The sequence below is a fragment of the Cylas formicarius genome, unplaced genomic scaffold, assembly GCF_029955315.1.
Source record: "Cylas formicarius isolate icCylForm1 unplaced genomic scaffold, icCylForm1.1 PGA_scaffold_5__7_contigs__length_24384050, whole genome shotgun sequence".
Classification (NCBI taxonomy): Eukaryota; Metazoa; Arthropoda; class Insecta; order Coleoptera; family Brentidae; genus Cylas; species Cylas formicarius.
The window spans coordinates 10,320,695-10,341,068 of record NW_026844341.1 but is presented as its reverse complement, the minus strand read 5'-3'; the positions used below and the strand labels follow the sequence as shown (position 1 = coordinate 10,341,068).

Here is a 20,374-nt window from a genome sequence, read left to right as displayed (position 1 = left end):
AATATGTGCGAGTCTAGTGTATCTCAGGAGATGCTCCCGCCCAAAAGTGGAAAACACTATTCTATTGAGACTAAGGAAGTTATAAACAATGTTTATTTGACTCTCATTGAACGTGGTGCCAGCAAGCAAGCATCTTTAGAAGAAACGGCCACATTGACGGAAAATTCCAACATCAACTGTTTGGAAAATTGTTAATAATCCCATTTCAGAAAGGAAAAAAAGAAGCGATGCTGGCATTTTCTCGAGTGTAGATGAAAGTGATCAAGATATAATGCGGCGTAAAATTTACCAATTATGCTAGGAACAAAGCGTGTTTACATTAGATATCTTAATTAGGAGGCTTGAAAAAGATGAAACCGGTGTTAAATGTGGCAGAACTACCTTATGAAAGTGTATTCAACACATGGGTTTTAGATTTAAGAAAATTGACAAAAGGCAAGTGGTATCTTTTACATTTTGGAAATGGCGACTAGAATATCTAGAAAAAATTAGGATTTACAGAGAACAACAAAGGCGAATTATTTACTTGGATGATACCTGGTTCAACACTTATGATCCTCCGGAAAAGGGTTGGGTTGAGTCAACTGATAAGTGTAAAACAAACGCGCCATCAAAAAGAGGTAAAAGAATAACCATTTTGCATACTGGCTCTAACCATGGTTAGATTCCAAATGGACTTTCTCTGTCTGCGAAAAATATGAAAGACTTTTCTCTGCATTACCATGAAGACACCACCGCTGATTTATTCCAAACATTCCTCCTAATAGCGTAATTGTAATGGACAATGCAAGTTATCACAGTAGACAGTTGACTAAAACTCCTTCCTCATGTGGACACAAAAGCAACAATCCAAAACTACATGTATAATAAGGAAATTTATTTTCACGAAGATTATACCAAAAAGCAATTAATTGTGGTTCTACAAAGCTTGAAGCTGCAAAAGGAATACGTCTATGATAATTATGCAAAAAATCTAGGGCGTACAGTTTTAAGGCTTCCACCTTACCACTGTATATTTAATCCAATTGAACATGTTTGGCACCAACTGAAATCTGCCATTCGTCGTAACAATGTTTTTCCCCGTGTTAACTCCAATGTCCTCAAACTTATAGAAACCTAAGTTTTTAACATCCGTCCACAAAGTTGGGCAATTTCTGTTAAACATATAGGAAAAGCAGAACAATCGTATATCCATATTGCAAATAATATAGAACAAATAATAATTAGAACAGGCGATGATATATTATGTGAATAATTTTAAGTATTTTAAGTAGGGAATAAAAATAATTTGTAATTTTATTTTAGATTTAAACGTAAATACATACATAAATAAATAAATATTGTATAGTATCTTTCCTAACAAAACCCCAAATAATTAAATTCTAAGCAAAGTACGGACCTGTTCGGCCATACAACATTTTTACAGCTTGCCCGGGTCTTTCCTTAATTCGTATGAGTTAGTCACTTTCTTATATCTATGAACAGACTTTGGGTGAAGGCACGAACACCATTACATCAGATCCAAACGACATTCCGGTTGGTCTTGACGTAGACGACTAAAGTCCCTATTCCTCTCTCAACATTATTTCACATATATATTAAAATCCGAGAATCTGTAATCAAACCTTCTCATCTTAATTAAAAAAATCTTGTCTGGAATACATTTTTCTTGTAATGGCCAAATTTATGAACAAACGTTCTGGCGAAAAACCCCTCGACACCTTCAAACTCAAAACAACATTATGGAAATGCTACGTGGATGATACTTTAGGTTCATGTTCATGTCCCTCCTATAGCTCCGCCCCCACAAACAATATATAAGGAGGAAAAGAGTAGAACAGTGGAATGCGAGCCAGTTTCAGTTAAGTCCTGAAGAAATCAATACTATAGTCTGTGGAAGTTTCTTTGTAAAAATATGTTTTTAAGTGGTACAAAAAAATTAGTAAAAAAGTATACCGAAAACAGCTTTTGTCAGTAGATACCCAAATATTTAGATAAGGAATAGATCCTTCTATATTGACGGTTGTATATTGTTAATAACCCCATAACTACAACATATAACGTGGTCTTATTTGGACTAATACCCTAGTTAGGAGCACGTGCCAAAGGCATTAAAATAATTTAAAAAATATGTTATAGGAGGTTAATAAGACTTAAAACTGCTTTGATTTATTGGCAATTTTTAACGAAAATTAAATATTAAGGGCTTGCTAGTAATAGCATTTCTACTATTTTTCAAAAATACCAAAGACTATCAATTTGTTGAGAATCTTCCAAATCACTCTGGTAAACTACAACTAAAACCAAATAACTAGTAAAAAAGAAGTCATTAGGATACAGCCTGTTAAAAGGTACCTTAGTTGGCACAACTAACTCATTTTAGTTTGTCTACTTTTAATTCTGAAACTGTTCAAAATAACTAGTGGTATCGTGTAATGCAGGGTATTTTCTAATTGAATGTCAATAATTAAGGGCGTGATTTTTGGGTCCGTTTTAAAAAGAAAATTTCATATCAACATATATCCTAAACGTCTTAACTTTTGAGATACAGGGTGGTAAAGTTATCAAATGAAATATGTTTTTTTAATATCCGTAATACCATTTTTTATATTTTAAAGAAATTTGGAACACATCAAGAGCCATTATTTAGTGTAACAAAATTTTTCAAAAATACACTGGTGGGCATACGGAGTTTCACCTGTCGTTCCTTTAGTGTTAAATTGTAGTATAAATAAGTAAAAAAAAAATGGCACAATTTTATTATCGTTTTATTTTATCACATATAAGGAGAAAATAATCACTAATGTGTTATGCCCATGTTTCTCCCCGTTGAGAGTAAGGTTTCATAATAAAGGCTACTTTAAAAGATAGTAATAATAATAATAATAGCATTTTATTTTCAACAGGTAACATGACCCAGTTACAGGAAATACTAAATATAAATCATTCAATATATATACCAGGGGACGTAGAAACTAATCTTAAATTAACTAATCATATAACTAAAAAAAAAAAAGAAGGAAAGAACGAGAAAGAAAAGGATAAGACTTATCGGTACGGATAACCCGCCGCCAATCGCAGTTGCCGAAGTATGATAGTTTGTTGAAGCAGACATATTGTAAATAGGGTTTTGAAAATGGATATTGGACTGCGATAAGAAAAGTCGATTGATGTCTCCCTTTCAGCCGCGGCACATGAAAGCGTAATTGTTCCAAAAGGAAGGGACAATCGACTCCGTAATGAACCAACTTATAGAGAAATGAAACAGATTGCAAGTCTCTGCGCAAGCTCAGAGGTAGTATAGCGAACCTTCTTAGCAGAAGATCATGATCAACTCTTTACTTTAATAACCTTCTCTGCACACTCTCAATGGTCTGAGTGTGACAGTTATACATTGGTGATCATATCAGCGAGCCATAGTCAAGCTTGGACCTAACGTAACAGTTAAATAACAATTTAACAGTAGCTGAACTACAAAAATGCCTACAATTTCTTATTACGAATCCTAAAATTTGCATTTCACTGGAAACCATTTTAGTAATGTGAGGTACAAAACAGAACATCTGTTCAAATAAAATCCCCAGATCCTTGACAGTGGCAAGTCTAGTCAGGACAGTACCATCCATATTGTAATTAAAGACTATAGGAGTTTTTGTGCGGTGGTAAGAAACCACATTACACTTGCTGATGTTAAGATGCAATTTAGCTTTAGTACACCACTGACGGACAATATTGATGTTGTCCTGGAGAGTCATGCAGTCCGTGCCAGTTTCAATGCATTCATATAGTTTTAGGTCATCCGCATAGGCAAGCTTGTTGCAGATGATCAAAGATATGAGATCGTCTCTAAATATGTTGAACAGAAGAGGCCCAAGGTTAGAACCTTGAGGCACGCCAGAAGTTGGAACAAAAGGAACTGATCTAAACCCCTCAATCTCAGCAAACTGTCGACGGTTCACCAGATCAACACTGTAATTAGCGAATTTTTGAGATGCTTTTTCAATCAGTATGTGATGATCTATCTGGTCTAACGCTTTGTGGAAGTCAGTGTATATAACATCAACTTGACCTTGCTTGTTCAGGGAGTCACAGACATACGAAGACAAGGAGCATAAGTTGGTGATACTACAGACTACAGAAGGATCACCTTTTTTGAGAATAGGATAACCTTTGACTTATTTCCAAGGCTCAGGATAAACACCCGTTTCAAGTACCAGGTTAAAAGCGTGACATAAAGAAGAAGAGTCTCTCACGATAAAACTTGGTATGCCATCAGGACCGGCGGTAATTTTGTTTTTGAGTGCTTTGCTTGCTGACAAGACATTCTGGATAGTAAGCTTAGGTATGTTGACTAGTTCCGGATTAAAGGACACGCTTGAAGATGAACATGGATCTGGCTGGGATATGGTGTATACGCTACCAAAGTACTTAGCAAAAGCTGCAACAACCATATTAGGCTCATGGTATGGCTGGGATTCCCGAATCTGCCTTCTTCCGCTGAATAAATAACCAGAAATTGGTAGGACTATCATGTATACTTAACTCAGCACGACGAACAAAATCAGTATAGGCAATGCGTGACTGGAACTTAATTGACTTATGCAGCGGGGTATATCTGCCAAAATAATAAGAAGATTTGCGATCATTTCTTTGGTAAACCATGAAGGAAATCGCCTTCGTCTCGGTGTTGTAGTGGTCGTGCAAACGGCAACAATATTGTTTGAAAAGATGACTTACCCTAGTAGCTTCGTTGTATCCGATTATCACAGCAGTGTACCATTGGGTCGTACCTTCGGCCCTATAAACTTCCACCCTGTACCCTACCAGAACGCTCGGGGTAGTCAACAGGATGCGTTGGCCGTCTTGCAGCTCGATCCAGCGCTTCACGGCCAGACGCAATTCCGGATAATCCCGGACACCTCTTAACGATGGATCCCACTCCTGAAAGGAACCGTTGCAGTCAGTGTAGTTAATCTTCAATATTTTAAATTAAAAATTTCAATATGCTTGAAAAATAAATATGATATTTTCAAGATATATTTTTTATTGTAACAAATAGTCTTGTTTTAAAATGTTCAAATTTTTTATTCTTAAATTAGAAATTTATTTATAAAATATTACCTCCTTAAAACGATGATATATAATTTTACAAGTAGAAAAAATATGCCTACTTTGAAAATGTACTAATTTGTATTCTAAACGAACTAATATTCGAAAGAAAAGAACAAAACGTATAATACTTTCGATTTGTTCGATGGTTGTGCCGCATTCTCAGTGTTAGAAAATATAAGACTATAAAATAATTGTTTCAAAATGAAGATATTCTTCATGTAATAAGTTTGACATCCTCAATCTGAAAATACTTATAAAATATACTTTTCATTAGAGAATATAATCGTACACTACTGTTTGATTTGAGTTGACTCCCTATCGGTGGCTGCACGAAGTGTAACGATTGGTCATACGAACAGTGCAGTTCCAGTTTTTACCGGTTTAAGGTGTGGAACAACATTAACTACCCACATCCTACATATTTATAGGGAGTAGGGATTTTTGCCAAATAAATCCACGTCCAAATTTTGAGACATTTGCACCAACTGGTGGCAAGTTCTGGTGCAATAATGAAAATTATTTGTACGTAATATATATGGGTTTTTGAATAAAGTACCAACTTGCGGCATCTGGTATCTAGTAAAACAAAATTATTTATTATTTTTATTATATTATTTATAATTACACACCGATCTAGAGTACGGGAAGCGTCACTTTACCTCGTCAGTTTCGTTTCCCACGGATCCGAGCCACTTCGGACATTTCCGGGATTTTACCGCATGGGTTTGGGAGCAATCGGATGTTTCGGGAGATATTTCCCACGCTTTGAACTTTGACGTTTGTCAATTCCGACGGTCATGTCAGTGAACGTATTCTTGTTGTTTTGCGAAAATATACCCAAAAACTAACGGACGCAGAAAAAATATAATATACAACACGTTCGGTGAACTTTTTAACTCGCTCGTTTATTAAACAGTCGCTCCGCTCGTCTCAAATAAACCTCGTGAGTCAAATGCCGTTTACCACACTTGTTGCATAATATACCATTTCATATTAGAATAGTTAGCTACAAGTACCTATATAACTTTTTTAATAAAGAAAATGAAATTCATGAGAATCAACTTCAATATCTAAGATCCGACATACTAAAGGAATTATTTATTATTATTTATTATTAAGATAGTCTTTGTTTTGTTTATTTATGTACCTAGTTACATTTTTTTTACATTTACAAGAATATTTTATTCCTATTTAAAATAATTTTTCAAAGGTTTCAAACTGTTTTTGTGGGATATTAAACAAATAATTTCGTTTTAAAGTACTCCCTAATGATAACAAATTTTGGCTACTGTAACTCGATCCCAGAGTGGAATTACGGAATACGGAGTTGCCACTGGTGACTTCGCTGGTGCACCAGATGTAGACAATGAAATTGAGGATTTATTATATTTCCTGCGACCAACGTTTTCGATATCCCTGGAAAAAGTGTTTTGTGCTATTGTAACACTAACGGCAAACTGGACGATACTAGACGAAATAGACTTGCTTCTATTGTAGTTAAACATTTGCATAATTTCATTATTAAAAATTAAGTTTTATTATTATAATAAGTTGGTAATAATTTCAGAAAAAAATATAAGTAAATTGAGGAATGACCTGTTTTTGTTTCATTATATTTTCAATATTTTCTAAGGCATTTCTCATGTTTAAATTTTTTGATGAAAATAAAGATTTCACTGGATTCCAGCAAACGCTAAATTAGAATTTTTCGTTTAAGTTTCAACCATTTTTTTTATATTCACACTTTGTTTCACAATTTGCAATAAATCGGTATATCCATGGATAAGAAAATGCGTGGAAATTACTAAAAGAGTCTTTATAAGTTATTCATATATTTTTGAGAATTTTTTTTTGTTGCTTTTGTTATTGAATTTATTTTATGACTTGTCATGTTCCTATCTTCTTTGACACAGTGTTGAAATCGTTGTTTTTGTTTATATTTTTACTGCTTTGTTTAGATTAAGTATAGTTTTTTATTTTAAATAGCAGCAATTAACATGTTCATGCACTTTTTGAGTTGAACAGATATTTAAGACTTTTGTAACATTTGTTAATAAAAAAAGGCATAAACTAGATTCTCTTTTTTTGTCAAATTATTACTATAGGAAGCAGATAACAAACACTAACAGAAAATTTATAATACCAACAATTGCCTATACAAATTACAATTTTTTCTGAAGTCCTCTTTCGCTTTTCCATTTTTGGGATCAAAAGAAAAAGTTAGTACTGACATTTTTCGTTCGTCCAGAAGTAGTTTTAAAGTAACTATTTCAATGTTAGATAAAATCTGCATTTATAAATAATACAAAATAATAATAGAAATACTAGTTTTAGATAGATAAAAGTATATATATATCTCCTTCGGCATACCTTCTAAATCAAATGCGTTATTTATCACTTTTCTTTAACAATAGTAGAAATTTATTTATGTCGTAATTATTAATGTATTTTAGTAACACCTCTGAAAAAGTCAATTTTCAAAATAATTTCTTAACTATCTTTATGTGCTAAAAATTATTGACAATCAATGGTCAACAATATATTTTTGAAACAAGAGAAAAGGTTTCAATTATTAGAATGGTCTAAACCAAATTATACAAACATTTGCTTTAAAAATATCTCCATATCCACTCTCTCAATATAAAACAGGTATAAGATCAAACAAAATAGGTATAATTTGTTGGATGCACTTGACATAATGCTTTAATTTAAAACTAGCAAAAATTCAATTTAAAAATATGCTCATTTAAACATATATTTTATATTTTTAATTTTAATTTTAAATACTCAAACGAAGCAATCCAATTTTCTTTTTGTGTAAACAGGATGTGGAAACATCAGAAATTATCCAGCGTCTGCAAAGGGTACTTGGTGAGTCTGCAGAATCTCTTTACCGTTGGATCGTCGGTAAATTAAAAAAAAAAAAAACATTACTATTCTACCCACTAAAAGAGGACAGGCGAGATATGTCGTCAAATTAGTTTGTGGTAACCGGATACATGATCATTTGGGCGCCAAGACCGGGTGCCAAGACTCTTGGCAACGAACAATAACCACTGACCAAACGTGGATTCCTGGCGCAAACCTGAAGAAGGACCTCTCTAATATTTTATCCACAGAAACTGCAATTTCCAGGGAACTTTTGATTTTTTGCCACATAATCCAAAAAAATCCAAGGTTATAGCCCTGGTTCTCCCTGGTTTATTTTGAAAAAATTAGTAATTAAATGGTAACCTTGTACACAGGTTCAATTTTAAAACTAAAAACATTTAAAAAAAATGTTAAACATCTAGAAACATATAGAAATATATTTTAATGATTTTCTCGTTCTAAAATCAACTACAGATTTCACAAAATATGATATATACTACATGCAATAATGATACCTTGTATAGAAAATTCAAACATTTATGTTTCTTTGTTTCAGGCTTCTCCTGCCAGGAACTAGTTTATACTAGAAAGGACATTTATGAAATGGTGAAGGAGGGCCTAAAATACGGGTTATCTGATCTATCGAATCATCTGAAAACGCTGATTGCTGGACGTAGTGGAAAAACGATAGATATTCGCGAAGACATGAAGGCATCGTTTTCTACTCTATTTTCCAAAATCATACAGCAAATGCAAGCTGTCAACAGGACAGACCAAAAATTTGTGCATAAATTATTAATATATGGAAACCAATTGGACAACTATCCGAGGAGGCTCAAGAAGGCAGAAATAAAGACATAAAGAAGATTTATCTCGAAAGTTTTCTCGTGTAAAAACAATGGAAGATGTTTTCAATAGACTTCTTGTATGCTCCGATCTCTATATCTCTAGTCTTAGGAAGCTTCCAAAGAAAAAACTGAAACAATTTTCAGCCGAATGCTAATATCGAGAGGTTCTCAAGATTCGCTACCTGATGAAGATAATGACATTCAAATTGATTCCGAGTTAAATATCTTTTAGTTTTTCTGGTAACAATAAATATATTTCATATATTGAATCGCATTATCTTTATTACAATTATAAGTGAGGTAGCGAAAAGGGTCAAGGTCCGAACTACCCTCCAGATACCTAAGAAATATTAATAATAATCTGTGACAATTAAGCCACAATTTGTAAATATTTTCTAAATTCTCTTTCTCAACATAATCCTTATTAATTAATCCTCCCCCCCCCTCACCCTTAGGTCATTATTTTTATTTATAATAGGGCATTTTTTTCTCAAATAAGCCAAATATCAGCGGCTATGTTGTAAATGAATTTTTTTGAGCATATCAGGGATCAGAGAGCTTGTCAAACCACAGATATCAATTTTGATACAAATCCAACAGTGCTAAGATTTTTGACAGAGAATTTAAATTTTGAGACCACTGAGGGACGGTTTAAAAAAATTAGTTTATCGTTGGGATAAATGAATTCAGTGAAAGGAAAATTATATCGAAAAATTACATTTTAATATTGACTTAAATAAACAAAATAATAAAAATTTATAGCTAAAGTTCTACATCCAGAAATACCGCCAATTATAAGTGTTGTTATTACGATATCTCACATAAAGAATAAGTTATGAAGTTTAAAACAAAATTTTTTTTAAATAAAACGACCGCGATATTATCAACAAGCAAAACGTGTGGACCATTTTAGATAAATTAAGAACGTCCCCTAAAAAAAAACCGTATAAATTTTCTCTCTAAATACGAAGTGCGTCGGGTTCCAAATAAAAAACGTGTCGTTATGTAAATTTCTAATTTGCATAATGCAAACTTTAATGGTGGGGGTGCGATTCAAATTTATGGGTCGGGTCAGTCCTAATTTGCCGTGGGGTTTATTTTTGTATTTTTGCCAAGGGTAATTTTTAATGTACGAAAATGCCGCCGCAGCAAGTTAAATGGTACGAAACAATCCCAAATTTGAATGGTATTATTTTGTTCATTTTTCAAAAAACCTGTAATACCGAAGCTATCAACCCTCTTTGCGGTCCATCATGGAGGTGGTCTACTGTGGAAGCGGTCAACCATACCGGCGGTCTGCTCATGACTGTATCTCTAATTGTTGATGACTTCCTCATGGTCGCTGTTACCGAATCCTGGCTTCAATCGGATTTTCATGACCCCGGACTCTTCCCGGATTCTTATCAGGTCTACCACTTGGACAGAAGGCAAGACCTAATGTGTCATGCTCGGTGCTCGTGTGTGACGGTTTCATATTTCAATGGTAAAATTTAGCATTTTTAAAGTACCAGTGCTGGCACATTTGCGAAGTAACGGGTTTATTTTATTAGTACCTTGTAGAATTAATTGTACTGTCCATTTCCTTCACCTTTTGCTGTTTGGCGAGTGCTTCTTAACAATTAAAATTCTTGTTTATTAGGCTCATATCGATTTTGCGATTTGAACATACGTTCTTTTGTAGACTCGGTTCCTTTAGTTTCGGACTTGTACTCTCCGGCCGACTGTGTTGCCGAACCATAAATATTTTATGCTGCAACGGCTGTGTGCGTGGCCCCTTGTTCGCTTCGTTTTCTCTTAAGTGACACCGGTTTACTGAGAGATACTAATGCAAAAAACAGAGTATTAGTTGCGCATTAGAAGGAGTCCTAACCATTACCATCTGTCACCCTATGAGACTAGGGACCACATTTGCTTTTCATTGCTTCGGTATTCCTTGGCGAGCCTAGTAAACATTGTTTTGTTTCTTAACCTATTCTTCCTCGATTTTCTGTGACTGGCCGTCCGGTCGCCACTATAGATAGCGTTCGGGTAATTCGATCTCGTTGACGCAACCTCGATTCTTTGGCACGGGCCATACGGCCATCACCACAGATATAGTTCGGTTGTTCTTTCTACTGGCGGCGTACCGTCGACTAGGTTGGCAAGAGTGGCGTTTTCCCTCTAATTTTTTTGTGCCCGTTTAGCCTTTTAATAAAACTGGTTGTCTGAATCGTCCGGCATTTTGTACGCTAGCTTTTGAAGCTTGGGGTTGTGGCAGATTTTCTTTTGTGTGACCGATTTCTTTTTGAGCCGGTAGTGCTACCCCAATAAGAGGGGGATATGTGAATTGGTCACTAATTTATGATTTCCCATACTTTTGGATCTATTTGGAGTTTGGAATGGGAATTTTCCTCAACGAGGGATTTTGAAAAGAATTGTCATTGCCCCACATTTCCAGAAAACCCTCGAATCGAGTATTGTACGTATTGTTGCTCCGTTTCCCGCAAACCTTCCACGTGGTTTCTTCTTTCACCGGAATACCAGACCAGACTTGGTGTCTTGCAGTGTATGCTGTCTCTTGGGTACATGTTTAGTTGCGGAGTTTCCCTTATCGAGCAGCAGGCTTTCCGGACGGACTTTGCTGGGTTAACTGAGACTGCCCACCTGCGGCTGTCCCATTGAGCCACCATTCCATCTTGGCTTGGTTCCCGGGATAGTGACAGACAGCTGTGTAACGTTCGGGACATCTTGAGGTTTGGGTAGCTTAAGTGGCCTGTTCTCTTCAAGAACGGTTTGCGGAACTTATAGCCTTAAATTATAGTGTCTTACATTCTTTTGCACCGCCAAAACTTGAAGGTGAGATTTGACACTCACACCTACCACCAGGTTGAAGGAAATAAATTATTGTTCGTGATTCACTTGTTTATTTCCTTTACGGGTTGGAACCTCGGGTTGATAAGTCTACCTTTTTCGAATCACGTGGCGCCTACCTGCCACCTTCCGGGATTGACCGAGGTGCCCTTCACCGCCTTCCAACCTGGCTTTGGTTTAGTATATATTTTTTTTTCTTTTCTACTTTATTAATTTTTCTCGGTTGTTAATGAGCTAGCCTAGGCATTGTCTTACCTCACTATTAAATTACGAATTAAATTAATTAATGCGTTTCTTTTTCACGACCCTGAGATGGAGAGGTAAGAAACTGGCGCCCAACTGAATATTTTTTTGAGTGTGTTCAAAATCTTTGATTCTCTTCAAGTTTCGGTGGTTCTTTTATAACAAGTTTGTATATATTGCTGTTTTACTATGCAATGTATTTCATTTTTGCGGTTTAATTAATTAGTGTTGTACATATACAGTTGCGTTATTTATTAATTTTTGATTGTGTGATATTTGGACGATATCTATACCAGGTGGATACATTTTTTGGTATATATCCCTTTACTTGTGGAGGATAACTGTTGCTATTTTTTTTTCAAATCGGAGCACTGCGGAATTTTTGTATATTCAATATCGGTAAAGTTGTATTTATGTTTGCATTGGAAAACTATTATTGTTAAGAATTTTTTTTTTGGAGGTGTCAAATTTCACAAAATTCTAGTACTTGGCTGGTGGTTATAACGGTGACTTCAAAATTGAGGGAACAGTGTGATTGCAATCCTCCGACCTCTTCTGTGATATGGAAATTTATTTAAAAGCTTTTGGAAGTAATTACCGATAGTTCTGTGTACTTTGCCACGTTTTCAGTTTATTTTTCACGGATCTTATTTGATTATTACTATTATTATTATTTTCAATTTGTGGCTTCTTTGATCAGCCACAGGTGGCCTAGTGCATCGCGAGTTGTGTGCGGGTGGTATTGTATTGGTCCATTATTTGGTTGCTTTTATTGCGCTGTCGTTCTCCCGTTTTTCTTTTTCTATTTTCCTTATACCAGGAAGGGGTGGGGAATTTAATTATTTAAATTTTAAATGGAGATTAATCGGCTTAGGAGTGATGAATTGACGTGGGAGTTAGCTGCTAGAGGTTGTGATGTGGGGTCTACAGTGGATGAAAAGAGAGCTCAGTTGCGGGAAGCATTTCAGCGGAACATTCGGGAGCATATTAACATCCATTTTGAGCCATCTTCTGAATTGGGCATATGTGCATCTAAGTTGGATGAATTGGTGGGCCTTATTCAAGAGTTTGATGCGGAGAATAGAGAGAATGAATTCAAGAAAATTTACAGCAGGCTAATGCATGTCAAAAGCAGATTGCACAGAGTGGTAGCTGAGGGTCAGGACTTGAAATCAAAGAAACAAAACCTGATGTTTTTATTGAGTGGGTGTTTTGACGCCTTGCAGGACGCGAATCACATCGCCAGCCTTTGCCAGACTAGTGTTGGAGCAATGTGCACACAAAATGAATTTATTCATCCGGAGAGAATGGATGCTCCTGTGGGTAATTTGATAGATCTGGGAGGTGCAGCACCTGATCATAATCCTACTTTGGAGAGGCCGGTAGACTCTGGATTATCACGATCGCTCAATAATGGTGTAGATTCCAACCTTACAGGGAACTCGTTTGGAGATGCAAGGAGGCGAATAACGGAATTTGAATTGCAGAATTTAGCTCAAACAATCAACCGTCGAGCCTGTACCCAGTTGGCCGATCGGTTGGCCGCATTTACAATTTGTCCGATTCCTTTTATGACTGAGGAGGCAACTTCTAGTACTCGTCGAGTATCATTTGCGACTAATGCTGACTCAAGCGCGGTACCAATGATCCAAACGTGCTCTCAATCCGGAGGAAACAGTACTTCTAGGCCAAATGGCAGCATATCGTTAATTACAAACCCAGTGAGTCACATTGGTGCACCGTCTCATGCAGGCTTGTCTAATGAGAGAGATGTGCCTCGATCCTCAGGATCATTCGTACCAATACACAAATGGAACGTTTTCTTTAATGGTAGTGGCAGTGTCACTTCATTTATTGAAGATATAGAGCATTTGGCGGAGTCAAGAGGAGTGACTGAAGATCAGTTGTTCCATTCAGCTTACGAAATCTTGAGAGGAGATGCACGAGATTGGTATACGCCCCGAAGGCGGTCGTTCCTTGACTGGCCCGATTTAAGACAAAAGCTCCGCGATGCATTTCTGCCTCTGAACTACGACGAAGATTTGTTGGACGATATTAAGAGACGTACTCAGGGTCAAGATGAACGATTGTTATTATATGTTACAAGGATGCAAAATCTTTTTATGAAATTGTCTTCTAGGAAATCTATTACCACACTTACAGGTAGCCTTGAGCTTTCAAGAAATCGCCACTATCGAGAGTCTTTTGGAAAGGGGAAGAGCTGCCGAGGAGATACACTGGCGCGCACAACAATACTGTCCCCCACCTGCGCATCCTCGTCTAGTGCAGGAACCTCATTTGGCGTATCGTCGGCAAACTGCAAACCGTCCTGTTCAGGTCAGAGCGGTGGAGACGACAGTCCAAAGTCCTAGAGCGCAGCCTCGCTGTGATTTCCCAAGGAGGCCAATTGAGTGTTGGAATTGCGGCCAGACGGGTCACAGACGATCCAGTTGTCCTCAATCACGTCGCTTACTTTGTTTTCGATGCAAGCAGCCAGGTTATACTATTAGAAACTGTCCAGAGTGCTCAAAAAACGAGACTCAGGGGAATTAAGTGGTCGGTTAGTGTCCCCTGTGAATGTTTCGACGACCGATAATGTACACACTTCTGCTTTTCTTCAGAAGCAAGCATTGATTGATTACGTAATATCCCATTCAAATCAGGATCAGAGACCGCATATAGAGGTTACCGTTTTGGGACATCCCATTCTGGGTTTGTTAGACTCTGGGAGTAGTGCCACTTTAGTTGGGAAGTCAGGTTATATGACATTGATGCATTTAGGTTTGAAGTTGGATACCTCTCGGAAAACGTTGTGCTCTGTTGCGAACGGAAATACTTGTCGGAGTATTGGATCCGTAAAGACGCCAATGTCCCTGATGGGGAGGGTGTCTATTATAGATGTTTTGGTGGTACCGGAGCTATCAAATAACTTAATTTTGGGAACCGATTTTTGGATTTCAATGGATGTAGTACCGAATTTGAAAAGGAACGAGTGGCGTTTTGGAGAATACCCTATGGTGGAGGTTTGTGGTATTACGGACGAGAGCACTTTGACTGAGGACCAACGAGAAAGATTGAACTCTTTAGTGGATGAAAAATTTGAAAGAATGAGCAAAGGTTTGGGGTATACTACAGTGGCGACTCATGAGATTGTCTTAGAGGAGAACGTTAAGCCCATTAAACAGCGATATTATCCCGTTTCACCCTTCAAGCAGAAGATCCTTGATGAAGAAGTTAAGAAAATGCTTGAAATGGACGTCATCGAGCCTTCTAAGAGCGCTTGGTCTTCACCAGTACTTCTTGTGCCCAAAGAGGACAACGCCTATCGATTTTGTGTAGACTACAGGGCACTTAATAAGGTTACTAAGAAAGACGCATACCCTTTACCATACGTTTCATCAATTTTGGACAGGCTGCGTGGAGCCAGATATTTAAGTTCCATGGACATTAAGTCGGCATTTTGGCAAGTGGGAGTGAAGAAGGAGTGTCGAGAGTATACCGCATTTACAGTACCATAACGGGGACTTTTTCAGTTCAAGCGAATGCCGTTCGGGCTTACTAACGCACCGGCAACTTGGCAGAGACTTATCGGTGCCGTCCTCGGCTCAGATTTAGAACAGTATGTTTTGGTGTATCTGGATGATATTATAATAATTTCTCCCGACTTTGAAACGCATTTAATCATTTTGGGTAAGGTATTTGATCGCCTAATGAAAGCAGGTTTAACATTTAGCCCTGGGAAGTGTAAGTTTTGTATGCCTTTCCTTAATTATTTAGGATTTGTAGTTGACTCTAAAGGTCTTCATGTAGATGTCAGAAAAGTTGAAGCCATAATGACGGTTCCTCAGCCCAAGAACATTACAGAGATTAGGAGATTTCTAGGTATGGCTGGTTGGTACCGAAGATTTGTGCCAGATTTTTCCACCCTGATCGCGCCGTTAACCAAATTGACCCACAAGAATGCCTCTTTCGTCTGGGATAGCAATTGCGAGGCTGCCTTTAATCATATTAAAAATGCACTTGCCTCAGCTCCTATATTAACGTGTCCAGATTTCTCGAAACCCTTTGTCCTTCAGACCGACGCTTCTGCTTATGGACTTGGCGCTGTTCTGACCCAAGAATCGGGCGACGGAGAAAAGGTAATCTGCTTCTTGTCACGTTCGTTGACAAAACAGGAGCGTAATTATTCCACTACTGAGCGTGAGTGTTTAGGTGTCATTTGGGCTGTCGAAAAACTGCGCAATTATCTTGAAGGGAGCCATTTTACTATTGTCACGGACCATGCTTCACTCATTTGGCTTAATAATCTGAAAGACCCAACCGGAAGATTGGCCAGATGGGCTCTTCGTTTGCAACCCTATGATTTTGACATCGTACACCGAAAAGGGAAAGATAATGTCGTTCCGGATTTTCTTTCGAGAAGTGTCCCGATCAACGTGGAAGTTGTTAGTACGAGCCCTGAGCAAGTCCTTGATTTTGGCAGTAGTACTGATGCGTGGTATAGGAAGATGATAAGTAATATTGAGAGTCGACCGGAGCAATTTCCTCAATGGCGTGTGGAGAATAATATTGTATATAAATATGTAAAGTGTCCGATTCCAGAACTTACTGCGCAGTCTGACTATTGGAAGATTGTAGTACCCAAGGATCACCGAAATAAAATCCTTAGGAAGTATCATGACGAGCCCGTTTCCGGTCATGTTGGAACTTATAAGACTTATTGGAAAATTCATAATAAATATTTTTGGCCGAAGATGAGAGCAGATGTAAGGAAGTATGTTCGTAGTTGTCGCATTTGTGCCCAACACAAGCCGGAGCAAAAGGCCTCAGCAGGTCATATGGGTACACGACCTGAGATTTTATGGGACCATATCCTAGAAGCAAGAAGGGTTACTCCTACCTCCTTACAGTATGCGATTACTTCAGCAAGTTCGTTGCTCTGTGTCCATTACGGAGCGCTACTTCAAGCGCCCTGTGTCGTTTCGTGGAAGAGCAAATATTTCTGGTGTATGGAGTGCCTCAGTCCCTCATTTGCGACAATGGCAAACAAATGAGAAGCAAGGAATTTAAAGCCTTGTGTTCCAGATATCATGTGAAAATCTCGTATACCGCATATTACCACGCGCAGGCGGACCCTGTCGAGCGGTACAACAAGATTGTGAAAACCATGGTTTCCATCTATTTGGGAGAGAATCACAAAGAATGGGACAAAAATCTTGCTGCAATTGGATGCGCTATAAGAACCTCTCGAAGTGAAACCACAGGTTATACCCCATACTTTGTCAATTTTGGACGAGAGTATGTCGGAGATGGTACCGAGGATCGTTATATGTTTAACAATGGTAATGATGATCGAGTTGAAGTACAGACCGAGATGAAAGCACGCGTAATAGGTTATAGAAAACTTTTTGAGGATGTCAAAGCCCGTATAGCTAGAATGGCGGACCGATCCCGTAAAATATACAATTTGCGTAGGAGACCAGTTCACTATCAGGTCGGAGATCAGGTTTGGAGGAAAAATAAAATTCTCTCCGACGCGTCGAAAAACGTCAATGCTAAACTTTGTCCAAAATTTATAGGCCCCTTCACGGTTAAGCGTAGAATAGGAGGTTGGACGTATGAGTTGACGAATAGTCAGGGTAGGTCGTCGGGTGTTTGGCATGTTAAAGATTTAAAACCTACTTATTTTGCTTCTGATGACGATTGATTTAGTTTTGGTGAACAACTGGTTTGGATTTACAATCTATTCTTGAGACAGTTGTTTTCGTGAGTTAGAGGTGGGTTACTTACTTATTAATAAGCACTGAAGTTTATGAATTTTCTGACTCTAAGCTTTTCAGTTGCTGTTTGAAGGCCGTACATCGATGCCTCACCAGTCTGTTATTCTTTTGACAGATTTGGTAAGCTTTTTTTATATACTAAATCATATTGAGAGTGTTGGAGAGTTGTCACCAACAAGGTAGGGCTCCTGCGAGCTCTCACCTTTTCTTTCCCGATTAGTGTCTTTGGTCTTGTTATGCCAGGTTGATCTTGCGCGGCCGCGTGCGTCGGTTTCGCTTGGTGGTGGAGGTGTAATCCTGTGGGCTGTTGTGAGGGCTAATACACGAGACTTGATAACCGCTGTAGTAACCTGTGCAATTTTAGCCTACTAGGTCGACTTAACATCGCGGTATATAGATTACCGACGGCCTAGTGTTACCACTCTAGTCTGGAGGTTTTCCCTTCTGCTTCCGGTGGATTCGTCGTTGCGCTGTTGTTGGGGATCACTTGGGTATAGCTAACCTCTTTTAAAAAAATTTTTTTTTTCGGCTTCTTATACGGCTCTCTGGCCCAATGGGTGTCGTGCGGTTTCACTGCTGCGTCTCGCAGGTATGTGTTGGTGAGTGCGATGGATGTCTTTGGCGTGGAGCTTAGTATTGGGGGGCTCGAGATTGGCCCGAATGGTAGCTTCGGCGAGCCAATCAATTTATGGGAGGTCTCGGCTACTGGTATTCAAGTGGCCCGCCTTAGGTGTGGTAGTGTCTGATGTGCGACAGTAGTGGGTTAGGGATTAACCTGTCAAAATTATTCAATTGGTATTAGTGGATGCGCAGGCTCCACTAGGTAGTGTCGAGCGCAACAAGAGTGCGCGCGATACTGCTGTTTCACTAGTTGTAAGTTCTTGTTTTTTTTTTTCGGGCTTCACCGAGTTTTCGGGTGATATTGCTGCTCTTTTACTAATATTTAAGTTTTTTTTTTTTTGGGCGTTTCGGCAAGTTGTACGCTATTTTGCTGTTCTGGTGGAAGTCCATGTGTCGATCGGTGTTCACCTCTGACGGAGGAAGGGGGGAGTGTGACGGTTTCATATTTCAATGGAAAAATTTAGCATTTTTAAAGTACCAGTGCTGGCACATTTGCGAAGTAACGGGTTTATTTTATTAGTACCTTGTAGAATTAATTGTACTGTCCATTTCCTTCACCTTTTGCTGTTTGGCGAGTGCTTCTTAACAATTAAAATTCTTGTTTATTAGGCTCATATCGATTTTGCGATTTGAACACACGTTCTTTTGTAGACTCGGTTCCTTTAGTTTCGGACTTGTACTCCCCGGCCGATTGTGTTGCCGAACCATAAATATTTTATGCTGCAACGGCTGTGTGCGTGGCCCCTTGTTCGCTTGGTTTTCTCTTAAGTGACACCGGTTTACTGAGAGATACTAATGCAAAAAACAGAGTATTAGTTGCGCATTAAAAGGAGTCCTAACCATTACCATCTGTCACCCTATGAGACTAGCGACCACATTTGCTTTTCATTGCTTCGGTATTCCTTGGCGAGCCTAGTAAACATTGTTTTGTTTCTTAACCTATTCTTCCTCGATTTTCTGTGACTGGCCGTCCGGTCGCCACCATAGATAGCGTTCGGGTAATTCGATCTCGTTGACGCAACCTCGATTCTTTGGCACGGGCCATACGGCCATCACCACAGATATAGTTCGGTTGTTCTTTCTACTGGCGGCGTACCGTCGACTAGGTTGGCAAGAGTGGCGTTTTCCCTCTAATTTTTTTGTGCCCGTTTAGCCTTTTAATAAAACTGGTTGTCTGAATCGTCCGGCATTTTGTACGCTAGCTTTTGAAGCTTGGGGTTTTGGCAGATTTTCTTTTGTGTGACCGATTTCTTTTTGAGCCGGTAGTGCTACCCCAATAAGAGGGGGATATGTGAATTGGTCACTAATTTATGATTTCCCATACTTTTGGATCTATTTGGAGTTTGGAATGGGAATTTTCCTCAACGAGGGATTTTGAAAAGAATTGTCATTGCCCCACATTTCCAGAAAACCCTCGAATCGAGTATTGTACGTATTGTTGCTCCGTTTCCCGCAAACCTTCCACGTGGTTTCTTCTTTCACCGGAATACCAGACCAGACTTGGTGTCTTGCAGTGTATGCTGTCTCTTGGGTACATGTTTAGTTGCGGAGTTTCCCTTATCGAGCAGCAGGCTTTCCGGACGGACTTTGCTGGGTTAACTGAGACTGCCCACCTGCGGCTGTCCCATTGAGCCACCATTCCATCTTGGCTTGGTTCCCGGGATAGTGACAGACAGCTGTGTAACGTTCGGGACATCTTGAGGTTTGGGTAGCTTAAGTGGCCTGTTCTCTTCAAGAACGGTTTGCGGAACTTATAGCCTTACATTCTTTTGCACCGCCAAAACTTGAAGGTGAGATTTGACACTCACACCTACCACCAGGTTGAAGGAAATAAATTATTGTTCGTGATTCACTTGTTTATTTCCTTTACGGGTTGGAACCTCGGGTTGATAAGTCTACCTTTTTCGAATCACGTGGCGCCTACCTGCCACCTTCCGGGACTGACCGAGGTGCCCTTCACCGCCTTCCAACCTGGCTTTGGTTTAGTATATATTTTTTTTTTCTTTTCTACTTTATTAATTTTTCTCGGTTGTTAATGAGCTAGCCTAG

At 38.4% G+C, this 20,374-nt stretch overlaps 1 protein-coding gene across 2 annotated transcripts in view; it reads right to left on the bottom strand.

Moving 5' to 3' along the window:
- LOC132702553 (lysine-specific demethylase 3B) overlaps positions 1-20,374 on the bottom strand; it is a 547,286-nt gene that overhangs the window by 394,856 nt on the left and 132,056 nt on the right. For both annotated transcript variants that reach the window (XM_060671261.1, XM_060671262.1), the window contains exon 4: positions 4,738-4,941. In XM_060671261.1, the coding sequence (XP_060527244.1) occupies positions 4,738-4,941 (204 nt within the window). The remainder of the gene's footprint in view (positions 1-4,737; positions 4,942-20,374) is intronic.